Here is a 20,339-nt window from a genome sequence, read left to right on the forward strand (position 1 = left end):
AGATTAGAGGCAAAAGAGCTGATTACTTTGTGACAATGCCCTGCAAAAATCCATTTTAAGGGCTGGTAAAAGAGCTGTTACTTTCGGGCAATGCCACGCAAAAGGCCCTTTTAAGGGCTGGTAATAGAGCTGATTACTTTAGGGGGATTAGATTAGAGGTTAATGTATTTAATATAGCTGGCGGCAGTGTAGGGGGATTAAATTAGGGGTTAATAATTTAATATAGCTGGCTGCAGTGTAGGGGGATTAAATTAGGGGCTAATAATTTTAATATAGCTGGCGGCGGGGTAGGGGAATTAGATTAGGGGTTAATAATTTTAATTTAGCTGGCGTCGGGGTAGGAGCTCACATTAGGGGGAAGGTAATGTAGGTGGCGGCGGTTTAAGGGGCTCACATTAGAGGGTAGTTAATGTAGGTGGCGGCGGGGTCTGGGAGCGGCGGTTTAGGGGTTAATAACTTTATTAGGTGTGGCGGGGTCCGGGAGCGGCGGTTTAGGGGTTAAAACATTTTTTATTATTAGGAGAGTGAGGGGGGATAGCGGATAGAGGGTTAGACGTGTCGGGCTATGTTTTGGAGGCATGTTAGACAGTATGGGAGATTTAATAACTTAGTCAGGTTTTGTAGGCGCCGGCAGTTTCTAAAGTGCTGTAAGTCACTGGCGACTCCAGAAATTTGTACTTACGCAGATTTCTGGACATCGCTAGTTTATCCGACTTACGGCACTTTAGCAACTGCCGGCGGGGTATATTGGATAGCTCGAGTTGCGAGCTGAAACTACGGGCGGCGGGGGTTCCCTCGCTTGCGCCGCAAACTACGATGTATATTGGATCGCGCCCCATGTGTGCAGACGTTTTAGTAATGCAGTGCTTAATTACTGATATCTACTGTGCATATAAAGAAGAGTTATCTCAATATTAAGCAGTCATCTTAATGACTAAACGTCATTGTATATGGAACAAACAGGGAATAGGTTGTTTCTCGCTGTATTAAGTGTTACTCCCTGTAAGCAGCAGTAACACAAGGAGGGATATAAAGTCATGTACCATCATGGGCTACGTACAAAATACACAGGACACAAACAAAAGAAATAATTTTTATGTGCGTACAAGTGACACTGCAGACAGAGACTGTCAGAAGCCACAACTGACACAAGGTTTTCTGCTGCAGCGCACAAGGGCGAGAGATCTCTTTCTTCTTGAAGTGACAGATCAGATACATAACATCATCTCTGTGGGACAGGACAAAGTGACATGGGGGGATGGGCATACCATGGCACACTGTATACACAAGATGGTGCCAATACATAGAGAAGCAGAGAGACTGGGGTAACAGGAAAATGAGACGAACACAGGGAAGAGACCAACTCACCGTATAACAAAGTCCCTCAGCAGAGAAAACTCACAGTGTGACAGGTTCTCAACTGTAATTAACAAAATAAATACATCAGCTGCTTAATACAATAAATGTACCAATAAACATTACAATGACAGTATTGTTCCCCAGTAATAATAGTATTGTATGACCCATCGCAGGTTCTGTATGTGCAGCTACATGTGACACGAGAAAACACTGACAGCACGTAAACATGTCACTGTCATTAGTACACTGTAGCACTAGCAGGGAATGAGCACATAAACATGTCACTGTCATTAGTACACTGTGACACTAGCAGGGACTGAGCACATAAACATGTCACTGTCATTAGTACACTGTGACACCTGCAGGCACTGAGCACATAAACATGTCACTGTCATTAGTACACTGTGACACCTGCAGGCACTGAGCACATAAACATGTCACTGTCATTAGTACACTGTGACACTAGCAGGCACTGTGCACATAAACATGTCACTGTCATTAGTACACTGTGGCATTAGCAGGTATTGAGCACATAAACATGTCACTGTCATTAGTACACTGTAGCACTAGCAGGGACTGAGCACATAAAATGTTACTCTCATTAGTACACTGTGACACTAGCAGGGACTAAGCACATAAACATGTCACTGTCATTAGTACACTGTGACACTAGCAGGGACTAAGCACATAAACATGTCACTGTCATTAGTACACTGTGACACTAGCAGGGACTAAGCACATAAACATGTCACTGTCATTAGTACACTGTGACACTAGCAGGTACTGAGCACATAAACATGTTACTGTCATTAGTACACTGTGACACTAGCAGGGACTGAGCACATAAAATGTTACTCTCATTAGTACACTGTGACACTAGCAGGGACTGAGCACATACACATATCACTATTATTAGTACACTGTGGCACTAGCAGGGACTAAGCACATAAACATGTCACTGTCATTAGTACACTGTGACACTAGCAGGGACTAAGCAAATAAACATGTCACTGTCATTAGTACACTGTGACACTAGCAGGTACTGAGCACATAAACATATCACTGTCATTAGTACACTGTGACACTAGCAGGGACTAAGCACATAAACATGTCACTGTCATTAGTACACTGTGACACTAGCAGGTACTGAGCACATAAACATATCACTGTCATTAGTACACTGTGAGACTAGCAGGTACTGAGCACATAAACATATCACTGTCATTAGTACACTGTGACACTAGCAGGCACTGAGCACATAAACATGTCACTGTCATTAGTACACTGTGACACTAGCAGGGACTGAGCACATACACATATCACTGTCATTAGTACACTGTGACACTAGCAGGGACTGAGCACATACACATATCACTGTCATTAGTACACTGTGACACTAGCAGATACTGAGCACATAAACATGTCACTGTCATTAGTACACTGTGACAATAGCAGGTACTGAGCATATAAACATGACACTGTCATTAGTACACTGTGGCACTAGCAGGGACTGAGCACATAAACATGTCACTGTCATTAGTACACTGTGGCACTAGCAGGGACTGAGCACATAAACATGTGACTGTCATTAGTACACTGTGACACTAGCAGAAACTGAGCACATAAACATGTCACTGTCAATAGTACACTGTGACACTAGCAGGTACTGAGCACATAAACATGTCACTGTCATTAGTACACTGTGGCACTAGCAGATACTGAGCACATAAACATGTCACTGTCATTAGTACACTGTGACACTAGCAGGTACTGAGCCCACAAACATGTCACTGTCATTAGTACACTGTGACACTAGCAGGGACTGAGCACATAAACATGTCACTGTCATTAATACACTGTGGCACTAGCAGGGACTGAGCACATAAACATGTCACTGTCATTAGTACACTGTGACACTAGCAGGCACTGAGCACATAAACATGTCACTGTCATTAGTACACTGTGACACTAGCAGGGACTAAGCACATAAACATGTCACTGTCATTAGTACACTGTGACACTAGCAGGTACTGAGCACATAAACATGTTACTGTCATTAGTACACTGTGACACTAGCAGGGACTGAGCACATAAAATGTTACTCTCATTAGTACACTGTGACACTAGCAGGGACTGAGCACATAAACATGTCACTGTCATTAGTACACTGTAGCACTAGCAGGGACTGAGCACATACACATATCACTGTTATTAGTACACTGTGGCACTAGCAGGGACTAAGCACATAAACATGTCACTGTCATTAGTACACTGTGACACTAGCAGGGACTTAGCATATAAACATGTTACTGTCATTAGTACACTGTGACACTAGCAGGTACTGAGCACATAAACATGTTACTCTCATTAGTACACTGTGAGACTAGCAGGTACTGAGCACATAAACATATCACTGTCATTAGTACACTGTGACACTAGCAGGGACTGAGCACATAAACATGTCACTGTCATTAGTACTCTATGACACTAGCAGGGACTGAGCACATACACATATCCCTGTCATTAGTACACTGTGACACTAGCAGGGACTAAGCACATACACATGTCACTGTCATTAGTACACTGTGACACTAGCAGATACTGAGCACATAAACATGTCACTGTCAATAGTACACTGTGACAATAGCAGGTACTGAGCATATAAACATGACACTGTCATTAGTACACTGTGGCACTAGCAGGGACTGAGCACATAAACATGTCACTGTCATTAGTACACTGTGGCGCTAGCAGGGACTGAGCACATAAACATGTGACTGTCATTAGTACACTGTGACACTAGCAGAAACTGAGCACATAAACATGTCACTGTCAATAGTACACTGTGACACTAGCAGGTACTGAGCACATAAACATGTCACCGTCATTAGTACACTGTGGCACTAGCAGATACTGAGCACATAAACATGTCACTGTCATTAGTACACTGTGACACTAGCAGGTACTGAGCCCACAAACATGTCACTGTCATTAGTACACTGTGACACTAGCAGGGACTGAGCACATAAACATGTCACTGTCATTAATACACTGTGGCACTAGCAGGGACTGAGCACATAAACATGTCACTGTCATTAGTACACTGTGACACTAGCAGGCACTGAGCACATAAACATGTCACTGTCATTAGTACACTGTGGCACTATCAGGGACTGAGCACATAAACATGTCACTGTCATTAGTACACTGTGACACTAGCAGGTACTGAGCACATAAACATGTCACTGTCATTAGTACACTGTGACACTAGCAGGTACTGAGCACATAAACATGTCACTGTCATTAGTACACTGTGGCACTAGCAGGGACTGAGCACATAAACATGTCACTGTCATTAGTACACTGTGGCACTAGCAGGTACTGAGCACATAAACATGTCACTGTCATTAGTACACTGTGGCACTAGCAGGTACTGAGCACATAAACATGTCACTGTCATTAGTACACTGTGACACAAGCAGGTACTGAGCACATAAACATGTCACTGTCATTAGTACACTGTGGCACTAGCAGGTACTGAGCACATAAACATGTCACTGTCATTAGTACACTGTGGCACTAGCAGATACTGAGCACATAAACATGTCACTGTCATTAGTACACTGTGACACTAGCAGGTACTGAGCCCACAAACATGTCACTGTCATTAGTACACTGTGACACTAGCAGGGACTGAGCACATAAACATGTCACTGTCATTAATACACTGTGGCACTAGCAGGGACTGAGCACATAAACATGTCACTGTCATTAGTACACTGTGACACTAGCAGGTACTGAGCCCACAAACATGTCACTGTCATTAGTACACTGTGACACTAGCAGGGACTGAGCACATAAACATGTCACTGTCATTAATACACTGTGGCACCAGCAGGGACTGAGCACATAAACATGTCACTGTTATTAGTACACTGTGACACTAGCAGGCACTGAGCACATAAACATGTCACTGTCATTAGTACACTGTGGCACTATCAGGGACTGAGCACATAACCATGTCACTGTCATTAGTACACTGTGGCACTAACAGGTACTGAGCACATAAACATGTCACTGTCATTAGTACACTGTGGCACTAGCAGGTACTGAGCACATAAACATGTCACTGTCATTAGTAAACTGTGACACAAGCAGGCACTGAGCGCATAAACATGTCACTGTCATTAGTACACTGTGGCACTAGCAGGTACTGAGCACATAAACATGTCACTGTCATGAGTACATTGACACTAGCAGGCACCGATCACATAAACATATCACTGTCATTAGTACACTGTGGCACTAACAGGTACTGAGCACATAAACATGTCACTGTCATTAGTACACTGTGACACTAGCAGGGACTGAGCACATAAACATGTCACTGTCATTAGTACACTGACACTAGCAGGCACTGATCACATAAACATATCACTGTCATTAGTACACTGTGGCACTAACAGGTACTGAGCACATAAACATGTCACTGTCATTAGTACACTGTGACACTAGCAGGGACTGAGGACATAAACATGTCACTGTCATTAGTGCACTGTGGCACTAGCAGGTATTGAGCACATAAACATGTCACTGTCATTAATACACTGTGGCACTAGCAGGTATTGAGCACATAAACATGTCACTGTCATTAGTACACTGTAGCACTAGCAGGGACTGATCACATAAACATGTCACTGTCATTAGTACTCTGTAGCACTAGCAGGGACTGAGCACATAAACATGTCACTGTCATTAGTACACTGTGACACTAGCAAGTACTGAGCACATAAACATGTCACTGTCATTAGTACACTGTGACACTAGCAGGTACTGAGCACATAAACATGTCACTGTCATTAGTACACTGTGACCCTAGCAGGGACTGAGCACATAAACATGTCACTGTCATTAGTACACTGTGACACTAGCAGGGACTGAGCACATAAACATGTCACTGTCATTAGTACACTGACACTAGCAGGTAGTGAGCACATAAACATGTCACTGTCTTTAGTACACTGTGACACTAGCATGGACTGAGCACATAAACATGTCACTGTCATTAGTACACTGTGACCCTAGCAGGGACTGAGCACATAAACATGTCACTGTCATTAGTACACTGTGACACTAGCAGGGACTGAGCACATAAACATGTCACTGTCATTAGTACACTGACACTAGCAGGCACTGATCACATAAACATATCACTGTCATTAGTACACTGTAGCACTAGCAGGGACTGATCACATAAACATGTCACTGTCATTAGTACACTGTGACACTAGCAGATACTGAGCACATAAACATGTCACTGTCATTAGTACACTGTGGCACTAGCAGGGACTGAGCACATAAACATGTCACTGTCATTACTACACTGTGGCACTAGCAGGGACTGAGCACATAAACATATCACTGTCATTAGTACACTGTGGCACTAGCAGGGACTGAGCACACAAACATGTCACTGTCATTAGTACACTGTGACACTAGCAGGGACTGAGCACATAAACATGTCACTGTCATTAGTACACTGTGACACTAGCAGGGACTGAGCACATAAACATGTCACTGTCATTAGTACACTGTGGCACTAGCAGGGACTGAGCACACAAACATGTCACTGTCATTAGTACACTGTGACACTAGCAGGTACTGAGCACATAAACATGTCACTGTCATTAGTACACTGACACTAGCAGGCTCTGATCACATAAACATGTCACTGTAATTAGTACACTGTGACACTAGCAGGGACTGAGCACATAAACACGTTACTGTCATTAGTACACTGTAGCACTAGCAGGGACTGAGCACATAAACATGTCACTGTCATTAGTACACTGTAGCACTAGCAGGGACTGATCACATAAACATGTCACTGTCATTAGTACACTGTGACACTAGCAGGTACTGATCACATAAACATGTCACTGTCATTAATACACTGTGGCACTAGCAGGGACTGAGCACATAAACATGTCACTGTCATTAGTACACTGTGGCACTAGCAGGGACTGAGCACACAAACATGTCACTGTCATTAGTACACTGTGACACTAGCAGGTACTGAGCACATAAACATATCACTGTCATTAGTACACTGTGACACTAGCAGGTACTGAGCACATAAACATGTCACTGTCTTTAGTACACTGTGACACTAGCAGGGACTGAGCACATAAACATATCACTGTCATTAGTACACTGTGACACTAGCAGGGACTGAGCACATAAACATGTCACTGTCATTAATACACTGTGACACTAGGAGGGCTATTTAATAAATCGTAGCTTTTCATGAGCTTATTTAATGTGTTTGCTGCCATTTACCTTCAACTATTCCCCATGGAGTTTTACGGCCTAAAACTCGCTTTCCATTCACCTGATATTCCTTGTCACTTCCTACCACAGCAAAGGGCATACTTTCCTGCTAGAAAAGGATAAAAAAAAAAAAACAATACTTTACACGATTATAAAACACTGACCATTCCTTACACTCCGAATGCCTTTTGTTTACTGACAGGGTAGAACATCACAGATTATCGTCATATTATGAAAATAACCAAAACAAAACACTTGAGATAACCACTATCAGCTGGTGTATGTTCTACAGTGTATCTACACGCAACAGTATGTAGGCAGAATAAGAACATAATTTAAACGTTTTGTTTAAATGGTCAGTAATCGATTTGGTGAAACCATATACATGTACTCAAGTGCTGTCAAAATTAATTTAATTTGATATAAAACATTTTGCAACAGGTCGAAAAGAGGTTGTAATATACAGCAGCTGTCAGGTAGCTGGAATGGCAAGTGTCTGATTTTGCTTCTCAGACCTGAGTCCCTAATTCTCTGCCTGTGTAGCCAAGCACTGACACTGCAAATGGTTTTCCTGACGTGGTCTGTGTTTCTGACCTTTTACTAATGATGCTGCCTTGTTTTTACTACTCAACTGTTAAGTGAGACCATAGACTCACAACATGTCACATCACAGGCCTATAGACTGACAACATGCCACATCACAGGCCTATAGACTCACAGCATGTCACATCACAAACCCATAGACTCACAACCTGTGACATCACAAACCCATAGACTCACAACATGTTACATCACAGGCCTATAGACTCACAACATGTCACATCACAAACCCATAGACTCACAACATGTCACATCACAGGCCTATAGACTCACAACATGTCACATCACAAACCCATAGACTCACAACATGTCACATCACAGGCCTATAGACTCACAACATGTCACATCACTACCCTATAGACTCACAACATGTCACATCACAGGCCTATAGACTCACAACATGTCACATCACAAGCCTATAGACTCACAACATGTCAAATCACAGACCTATAGACTCAAAACATGTCACATCACAAACCCATAGACTCACAACATGTCACATCACAGGCCTATAGACTCACAACATGTCACATCACAGGCCTATAGACTCACAACATGTCACATCACAGGCCTATAGACTCACAACATGTCACATCACAAGCCCATAGACTCACAACATGTCACATCACAGGCCTATAGACTCACAACATGTCACATCACAAGCCTATAGACTCACAACACGTCACATCACAGCCTATAGACTCACAGCATGTCACATCACAGGCCTATAGACTCACAACATGTCACATCACAAACCCATAGACTCACAACATGTCACATCACAGACCTATAGACTCACAACATGTCACATCACAGGCCTATAGACTCACAACATGTCACATCACAGGCCTATAGACTCACAGCATGTCACATCACAGGCCTATAGACTCACAACATGTCACATCACAAGCCTATAGACTCACAACACGTCACATCACAGCCTATAGACTCACAGCATGTCACATCACAGGCCTATAGACTCACAACATGTCACATCACAAACCCATAGACTCACAACATGTCACATCACAGACCTATAGACTCACAACATGTCACATCACATGCCTATAGACTCACAGCATGTCACATCACAGGCCTATAGACTCACAACATGTCACATCACAAACCCATAGACTCACAACATGTCACATCACAGACCTATAGACTCACAACATGTCACATCACAGGCCTATAGACTCACAGCATGTCACATCACAGGCCTATAGACTCACAACATGTCACATCACAGGCCTATAGACTCACAACATGTCACATCACAAGCCCATAGACTCACAGCATGTCACATCACAAGCCTATAGACTCACAACATGTCACATCAAAGGCCTATAGACTCACAACATGTCACATCACAAGCCTATAGACTCACAACATGTCACATCAAAGGCCTATAGACTCACAACATGTCACATCACAAGCCTATAGACTCACAGCATGTCACATCACTACCCTATAGACTTACAGCATGTCACATCACAAGCCTATAGACTCACAGCATGCAACATCACAAGCCTATAGATTCACAACATGTCACATCACAAGCCCATAGACTCACAACACGTCACATCACATGCCCATAGAATCACAGCATGTCACATCACAAGCCCATAGACTCACAGCATGTCACATCACAAGCCTATAGACTCACAGCAAGTCACATCACAAGCCTATAGACTCACAGCAAGTCACATCACAAGCCTATAGACTCACAACATGTCACATCACAAGCCTATAGACTCACAGCAAGTCACATCACAAGCCTATAGACTCACAACATGTCACATCACAAGCCCATAGACTCACAACACGTCACATCACAAGCCCATAGACTAACAGCATGTCACATCACAAGCCTATAGACTCACAACATGTCACATCACAAGCCCATAGACTCACAACATGTCACATCACAAGCCTATAGACTCACAACATGTCACATCACAAGCCTATAGACTCACAGCAAGTCACATCACAAGCCCATAGACTCACAACATGTCACATCACAAGCCTATAGACTCACAGCAAGTCACATCACAAGCCTATAGACTCACAACATGTCACATCACAAGCCTATAGACTAACAGCATGTCACATCACAAGCCTATAGACTCACAACATGTCACATCACAAGCCCATAGACTCACAACATGTCACATCACAAGCCCATAGACTCACAACATGTCACATCACAAGCCTATAGACTCACAGCATGTCACATCACTACCCTATAGACTCACAACATGTCACATCACAAGCCCATAGACTCACAGCATGTCACATCACAAGCCTATAGACTCACAACATGTCACATCACAAGCCCATAGACTCACAGCATGTCACATCACAAGCCTATAGACTCACAACATGTCACATCACAAGCCTATAGACTCACAGCATGTCACATCACAAGCCTATAGACTCACAACATGTCACATCACAAGCCTATAGACTCACAACATGTCACATCACAAGCCTATAGACTCACAACACGTCACATCACAAGCCTATAGACTCACAGCATGTCACATCACAAGCCTATAGACTCACAGCATGTCACATCACAAGCCTATAGACTCACAGCATGTCACATCACAAGCCTATAGACTCACAACACGTCACATCACAAGCCTATAGACTCACAACACGTCACATCACAAGCCTATAGACTCACAGCATGTCACATCACAAGCCTATAGACTCACAGCATGTCACATCACAAGCCTATAGACCCACAACATGTCAAATCACAAACCCATAGACTCACAACATGTCACATCACAAGCCTATAGACTAACAGCATGTCACATCACAAGCCTATAGACTCACAACATGTCACATCACAAGCCCATAGACTCACAACATGTCACATCACAAGCCTATAGACTAACAGCATGTCACATCACAAGCCTATAGACTCACAACATGTCACATCACAAGCCCATAGACTCACAACATGTCACATCACAAGCCTATAGACTCACAACATGTCACATCACAAGCCTATAGACTCACAACATGTCACATCACAAGCCTATAGACTTACAACATGTCACATCACAGGCCTATAGACTCACAGCATGTCACATCACAAGCCTATAGACTCACAACATGTCACATCACAAGCCTATAGACTCACAACATGTCACATCACAAGCCTATAGACTCACAACATGTCACATCACAAGCCTATAGACTCACAACATGTCACATCACAAGCCCATAGACTCACAACATGTCACATCACAAGCCCATAGACTCACAACATGTCACATCACAAGCCTATAGACTAACAGCAAGTCACATCACAAGCCTATAGACTCACAGCAAGTCACATCACAAGCCTATAGACTCACAACATGTCACATCACAAGCCTATAGACTTACAACATGTCACATCACAAGCCTATAGACTCACAGCATGTCACATCACAAGCCTATAGACTCACAACATGTCACATCACAGGCCTATAGACTCACAGCATGTCACATCACAAGCCTATAGACTCACAACATGTCACATCACAAGCCCATAGACTCACAGCATGTCACATCACAAGCCCATAGACTCACAGCATGTCACATCACAGGCCTATAGACTCACAGCAAGTCACATCACAAGCCTATAGACTCACAGCATGTCACATCACAAGCCTATAGACTCACAGCATGTCACATCACAAGCCTATAGACTCACAGCATGTCACATCACAGACCTATAGACTCACAGCATGTCACATCACAAGCCTATAGACTCACAGCATGTCACATCACAAGCCTATAGACTCACAACATGTCACATCACAAGCCTATAGACTCACAGCATGTCACATCACAGACCTATAGACTCACAGCATGTCACATCACAAGCCTATAGACTCACAGCATGTCACATCACAAGCCTATAGACTCACAGCATGTCACATCACAAGCCTATAGACTCACAGCATGTCACATCACAAGCCTATAGACTCACAACATGTCACATCACAAGCCCATAGACTCACAACATGTCACATCACAAGCCTATAGACTCACAGCATGTCACATCACAAGCCTATAGACTCACAGCATGTCACATCACAAGCCTATAGACTCACAGCAAGTCACATCACAAGCCTATAGACTCACAACATGTCACATCACAAGCCTATAGACTCACAGCATGTCACATCACAAGCCTATAGACTCACAACATGTCACATCACAAGCCCATAGACTCACAACATGTCACATCACAAGCCTATAGACTCACAGCATGTCACATCACAAGCCCATAGACTCACAACATGTCACATCACAAGCCCATAGACTCACAGCATGTCACATCACAAGCCTATAGACTCACAACATGTCACATCACAGGCCTATAGACTCACAGCATGTCACATCACAAGCCTATAGACTCACAGCAAGTCACATCACAAGCCTATAGACTCACAACATGTCACATCACAAGCCTATAGACTCACAGCATGTCACATCACAAGCCTATAGACTCACAACATGTCACATCACAAGCCTATAGACTCACAGCATGTCACATCACAAGCCCATAGACTCACAACATGTCACATCACAAGCCTATAGACTCACAGCATGTCACATCACAAGCCTATAGACTCACAGCATGTCACATCACTACCCTATAGACTCACAACATGTCACATCACAAGCCTATAGACTCACAGCATGTCACATCACAAGCCTATAGACTCACAACATGTCACATCACTACCCTATAGACTCACAGCATGTCACATCACAAGCCTATAGACTCACAGCATGTCACATCACAAGCCTATAGACTCACAACATGTCACATCACAAGCCCATAGACTCACAACATGTCACATCACAAGCCTATAGACTCACAACATGTCACATCACAAGCCCATAGACTCACAACATGTCACATCACAAGCCCATAGACTCACAACATGTCACATCACAAGCATATAGACTCACAGCAAGTCACATCACATGTGAAACTGGGTAGAGAAAGGCTCTAACTCGGCAGACTACATATTTAGCACTCTTGGGGGTTAATATAGGGTATAATTCTGAATAGTATGAAAGACCTTGTTCCTTTAGGCAAAATAGAGTTACTGATGGTCTAGTGAGTTTGCGTGTTCCACGTTAAAACATAACTTTTATTGTGTCAAACTTAATATAAAACACTGGAAATAAATTTAAAAACACACTTAGATGCTAAAGACTCAGTGGTCAGCCTGCTCTTTGTAAGTAGACCCTTTGAGAAAGCTGTTAGGGCGAAACATGTTAGGGACGTTAGGGAATTGGTGAGGAGTCCTGGAGCTCCTGTATTTTTTAGATGAGCCTTAGAATGCTATAGTACTAAACCTGCTCTAAGTTTACTTATACACTAGCCTTTGGTGGTTATTATCCTGGTTAAAATTTAAAATTTAACTATGCTGGTTCTTACACGCTCGATAATCGCTTAACAGACTTAATGTGTAAAAGATACTAAATCTGTATATCTAGCTTTGGGGCAGAGCTGTGAGAGCCACTCGACACAGATATAGTTTTACCGGCAAACTGGGAACCAAATATTAGATACACAATACGGGCATATAACTTAATGATTAACGGGTAAAGTTACATCTACTCCATCGGCTATATACCCAGTGGTGTGATTAGCAGTAACCCCATTTGAACCGGTTTAACCGGCAGTGCAGGAGTGGGCTGAAATTAAACAGCTTTTGTGTTTGAGTGAGCTACACCTAAAACTCTCTATATAATCAGCAAACAGCTCTGTCACCCATTGGCAACAACCGCTATATTACAGTTACAAATTTACATGCAAAGTGTGTCTTTATCAGTTATTTAAATTGTAACACAGCATACTTAAAACGGAACGACAGAGTCGTACATGAGTAGTAATAGCATGTATGATATTTATTAATGAGAATTAACACTGCCTGGAAAACACGGTATACAAAGTGCACATTTATACCAATTTAAAGATCACCTCTCTTATCCATCTGATAATAACGGTCACGTTATAACTATAAGTTTATAAGCTGTTGATATGTGGATTATTAACCTATCAGTAATTCTGACATTTAGAATGAATGCATTGGGTTAAAATTGCTGACTACAGCACCATTAACTTCTTTAATAAGATTCAAGGTAATCTTACCACCCGATGTCAGCATATTAAGTATACTATCCACCAGCAAACAGTATTAAGGTGATACAATAAAAATAGTAATAATGTCTTATTAAGATTAATACTATTTAAGACTACTGAATATTTTACTCTGTTAGGTCCACTACACGGATATACACACAACTTTTACAGGACCTCTTGTTATAAGTGTGCATCAGGTTCATTAACTTGCTGCAATTATACTCTAGAAGGTTTCCAGCATAACCTAGAACCCACCTGGCTAGAATCTACTTACAAAGAGCAGGCTGACCACTGAGTCTTTAGCATCTAAGTGTGTTTTTAAATTTATTTCCAGTGTTTTATATTAAGTTTGACACAATAAAAGTTATGTTTTAACGTGGAACACGCAAACTCACTAGACCATCAGTAACTCTATTTTGCCTAAAGGAACAAGGTCTTTCATACTATTCAGAATTATACCCTATATTAACCCCCAAGAGTGCTATATATGTAGTCTGCCGAGTTAGAGCCTTTCTCTACCCAGTTTCACATGTTGAAAACTACATAGCACCTTTAGCAGTCCATATTTTCATAGGGGAATTATCCCCACATATATTAAGGACAAATTGGGGCTAAATAGGGAATTAGAAATATTTAAGCCACATTAGGCTAAGTAGTGCCATTGATACCCCCTCTCTCAAGTCACATCACATGCCTATAGACTCACAACATGTCACATCACAAGCCGATAGACTCACAGCAAGTCACATCACAAGCCTATAGACTCACAACATGTCACATCACAAGCCTATAGACTCACAACATGTCACATCACAAGCCTATAGACTCACAACACGTCACATCACAAGCCTATAGACTCACAACATGTCACATCACATGCCCATAGACTCACAGCATGTCACATCACAAGCCTATAGACCCACAACATGTCAAATCACAAACCCATTGATTCACGGCATGTCACATTACAAGCCTATAGACTCACAACATGTCACATCACAAGCCTATAGACTCACAACAAGTCAAATGACAAGCCTATAGACTCACAACACGTCACATCACAAGCCTATAGACTCACAGCACGTCACAACACAAGCCTATAGACTAACAGCATGTCACATCACAAGCCCATAGACTCACAACACGTCACATCACAAGCCCATAGACTCACAACATGTCACATCACAAGCCTATAGACTCACAGCATGTCACATCACAAGCCTATAGACTCACAACATGTCACATCACAAGCCCATAGACTCACAACACGTCACATCACAAGCCGATAGACTCACAGTATGTCACAACACAAGCCTATAGACTAACAGCATGTCACATCACAAGCCCATAGACTCACAACACGTCACATCACAAGCCCATAGACTCACAACATGTCACATCACAAGCCTATAGACTCACAGCATGTCACATCACAAGCCTATAGACTCACAACATGTCACATCACAAGCCCATAGACTCACAACACGTCACATCACAAGCCCATAGACTCACAGCATGTCGCATCACAAGCCTAAAGACTCACAGCATGTCACATCACTACTCTATAGACTCACACCATGTGACATCACAAGCCTATAGACTCACAGCATGTCACATCACAAACCTATAGACTCACACCATGTCACATCACAAGCCTAAAGACTCACAGCATGTCCCATCACAAGCCTAAAGACTCACAGCATGTCACATCACTACCCTATAGACTCACACCATGTGACATCACAAGCCTATAGACTCACAGCATGTCACATCACAAACCTATAGACTCACACCATGTGACATCACAAGCCTATAGACTCACAGCACATCACATCAAGCTGCACTAGGTTCATCCCACACCGACTGCATTATCATCTCAGCTAGTGTCAGTGTTATAAGAGGAGTTTTGTCATAGGGAGGTGACATTGATGTCACATCAGTTTGCGCTCGCTTACCCGGATTTTATCATTCTCTGTCTTATCTTCTAAGTCATCATCAAACTCTTTTTGGGGATAGAACTCTATTCCATTCATCTCTAGCTCCTTCCGAACCTGCAAACAAAAACCACAAAAAGTGACTGTCACTTTGTATGCATCAAGCCCCTAGCTGGAACCTTATTACAGGAATATTAACTGTTACCAATGAGGCTTGGGGACGTCATTTTCTTATATGAAAATGTTTGAGTCATGTAGATGAAAAAAACAATCTGAAGAACCTTTTAAATCACCTTCTTGTCTGTCTGTCCCCATGTGTCACTGCTCAGTGTAGTTAGAACCACTCACCTATCTGTTATGTAGAGAAGAGCTAATGTACACTGCAGTGCTGTTGTTGATGGTCACAATGTTATTAGTTCAGTCGGTGTTGGATTTCTCATGTCAGTCACTTACTGTAAACCAGAAGGTTGGTATTTCTAGGTGACCCCAGCTGTGGTCCTCATATTTAGCTGCATTCATTGCCCTATGAAACTATTGATTCCTTGAGTCGCATAAAGCCAAAGTATAAACATATAAGACCAAATCAGATCTGAGGTTTTACAGATATTTTCTTGTGTCTGTTGCAACGCTAACCTGAACAATAATGGACAACTGGTTGGGGAACCCCAAATCTGCTAGTATTTGCTAAGGTGTATTGAGGGAAGAAGCTTAGGGCAAAGAGATGGCAGCAAGTTGGCACTTACCCGCTGTTTGAACTCAATCTTCTCCTCCAGGGTCATAGTATCAGCTTTGGCTATGACTGGTATGATATTGACAACCTTACTTAGATGCTTCATAAATTCCAGGTCCAATGGTCGCAGCCTGCAGAGCAAATGAGAAGCAAGATTTAGAGTTTTGGAGATTATTAGAGGGTGTGTAATTTGTCACAGACCCCTAAGATTGTTACACAAATGAGGGCTACACCAGCCGTGGGATCTTCATGTAGTTCTTGTGTCTAGCCAGCAACATGATGAGACAAGGTGGAGGTGCATAAGCCTGGTGGCCTAAAGGGAACTTATTTACTGAGGTATGGAAAAGGGTAGAACTGCGTATTCAAACAAAGTACAAATCCTTTGTAAAAAAACTAACAAAAGTGATATATAGCCGGTGATACCAAGTAACAAAAGTAATATACAGGTGATACCAAGTAACACAAGTGATATACAGGTAATACCAAGTAACAAAAGTGATATATAGCCAGTGATACCAAGTAACAAAAGTGATATACAGGTGATACCAAGTAACACAAGTGATATACAGGTAATACCAAGTAACAAAAGTGATATATAGCCAGTGATACCAAGTAACAAAAGTGATATACAGGTGATACCAAGTAACACAAGTGATATACAGCCGGTGATACCAAGTAACAAAAGTTATATACAGGTGATACCAAGTAACAAAAGTGATATACAGCCGGTGATACCAAATAACAAAAGTGATATACAGCCGGTGATACCAAGTAACAAAAGTGATATACAGCCGGTGATACCAAGTAACAAAAGTGATATACAGGTGATACCAAGTAACACAAGTGCTATATAGCCGGTGATACCAAGTAACAAAAGTTATATACAGGTGATACCAAGTAACAAAAGTGATATACAGCCGGTGATACCAAGTAACAAAAGTGATATACAGCCGGTGATACCAAGTAACAAAAGTGATATACAGGTGATACCAAGTAACACAAGTGATATAGCCGGTGATACCAAGTAACAAAAGTGATATACAGGTGTGTATGTGTATATACATATATATTTATGTGTTACTATGTGTATATACTGTATATATAATATATATATTTATGTGTTATTATGTATATATACATATATATTTATGTGTTATTATGTGTATATACATATATATTTATGTGTTAGTATGTGTCAGGGTGTACGTATGAGTGTATGTGCCTCAGGTCTAGTCAGGGTGTACATATGAGTGTATGTGCCTTAGGTCTAGTCAGGGTGTACGTATGAGTGTATGTGCCTCAGGTCTAGTCAGGGTGTACATATGAGTGTATGTGCCTTAGGTCTAGTCAGGGTGTACGTATGAGTGTATGTGCCTTAGGTCTAGTCAGGGTGTACGTATGAGTGTATGTGCCTTAGGTCTAGTCAGGGTGTACGTATGAGTGTATGTGCCTTAGGTCTAGTCAGGGTGTATGTATGAGTGTATGTGTCTCAGGTCTAGACAGGGTGTACGTATGAGTTTATGTGCCTTAGGTCTAGTCAGGGTGTACGTATGAGTGTATGTGCCTCAGGTCTAGTCAGGGTGTACATGAGTGCATGTGCCTTAGGTCTAGTCAGGGTGTACGTATGAGTGTATGTGCCTCAGGTCTAGTCAGGGTGTACATATGAGTGTATGTGCCTTAGGTCTAGTCAGGGTGTACATATGCGTGTATGTGCCTCAGGTCTACTCAGGGTGTACGTATGAGTGTATGTATCTCAGGTCTAGTCAGGGTGTACGTATGAGTGTATGTGCCTCAGGTCTAGTCAGCGTGTACGTATGAGTGTATGTGCCTCAGGTCTAGTCAGGGTGTACATATGAGTGTATGTGCCTTAGGTCTAGTCAGGGTGTACGTATGAGTGTTTGTGCCTGAGGTCTAGTCAGGGTGTACGTATGAGTGTATGTGTCTCAGGTCTAGTCAGGGTGTACGTATGAGTGTATGTGCCTCAGGTCTAGTCAGGGTGTACGTATGAGTGTATGTGCCTCAGGTCTATTCAGGATGTACGTATGAGTGCATGTGCCTCAGGTCTAGTCAGGGTGTACGTATGAGTGTATGTGCCTCAGGTCTAGTCAGGGTGTATGTATATGAGTATATGTGCCTCAGGTCTACTCAGGGTGTACGTATGAGTGTATGTGCCTCAGGTCTAGTCAGGGGTACGTATGAGACTATGAGTGTATGTACCTCAGGTCTAATCAGGGTGTACGTATGAGTGTATGAAGGTATGTTCCTCAGGTCTAGTCAGGGTGTACGTATGAGAGTATGTGTCTCAGGTCTAGTCAGGGTGTATGTATGAGTGTATGTGTCTCAGGTCTAGTCAGGGTGTGCGTATGAGTGCATGTGCCTCAGGTCTAGTCAGGGGTACGTATGAATGTATGAGGGTATGTTCCTCAAGTCTAGTCAGGGGTACGTATGAGTGCATGTGCCTCAGGTCTAGTCAGGGGTACGTATGAGACTATGAGTGTATGTACCTCAGGTCTAATCAGGGTGTACGTATGAGTGTATGAGGGTATGTTCCTCAGGTCTAGTCAGGGTGTACGTATGAGTGTATGTGTCTCAGGTCTAGTCAGGGTGTATGTATGAGTGTATGTGTCTCAGGTCTAGTCAGGGTGTGCGTATGAGTGCATGTGCCTCAGGTCTAGTCAGGGGTACGTATGAATGTATGAGGGTATGTTCCTCAAGTCTAGTCAGGGGTACGTATGAGTGCGTGTGCCTCAGGTCTAGTCAGGGGTACGTATGAATGTATGAGGGTATGTTCCTCAAGTCTAGTCAGGGTGTACGTATGAATGTATGTGCCTCAGGTCTAGTCAGGGTGTACGTATGAGTGTATGTGCCTCAGGTCTAGTCAGGGTGTACGTTTGAGTGTATGTGCCTCAGGTCTAATCAGGGTGTACTTATCAGTGTATGTGCCTCAGGTCTAGTCAGAGTGTACGTATGAGTGTATGTGCCTCAGGTCTAGTCAGGGTGTACATATGAGTGTATGTGCCTTAGGTCTAGTCAGGGTGTACGTATGCATGTATGTGCCTCAGGTCTACTCAGGGTGTACGTATGAGTGTATGTATCTCAGGTCTAGTCAGGGTGTACGTATGAGTGTATGTGCCTCAGGTCTAGTCAGGGTGTACATATGAGTGTATGTGCCTTAGGTCTAGTCAGGGTGTACGTATGAGTGTTTGTGCCTGAGGTCTAG

At 42.6% G+C, this 20,339-nt stretch overlaps 1 protein-coding gene across 1 annotated transcript in view; it reads right to left on the reverse strand.

Moving 5' to 3' along the window:
• SEPTIN3 (septin 3) overlaps nucleotides 1-20,339 on the reverse strand; it is a 173,950-nt gene that overhangs the window by 36,269 nt on the left and 117,342 nt on the right. The window contains exons 8-11 of the mRNA XM_053721386.1: nucleotides 17,133-17,250; nucleotides 16,411-16,506; nucleotides 7,699-7,798; nucleotides 1,369-1,420 (exon numbers count right to left, since the gene is read on the reverse strand). Coding sequence (XP_053577361.1) covers nucleotides 1,369-1,420; nucleotides 7,699-7,798; nucleotides 16,411-16,506; nucleotides 17,133-17,250 — 366 coding nt within the window. The remainder of the gene's footprint in view (nucleotides 1-1,368; nucleotides 1,421-7,698; nucleotides 7,799-16,410; nucleotides 16,507-17,132; nucleotides 17,251-20,339) is intronic.

The sequence above is a fragment of the Bombina bombina genome, chromosome 7 (assembly GCF_027579735.1).
Source record: "Bombina bombina isolate aBomBom1 chromosome 7, aBomBom1.pri, whole genome shotgun sequence".
NCBI classification, from domain to species: Eukaryota; Metazoa; Chordata; class Amphibia; order Anura; family Bombinatoridae; genus Bombina; species Bombina bombina.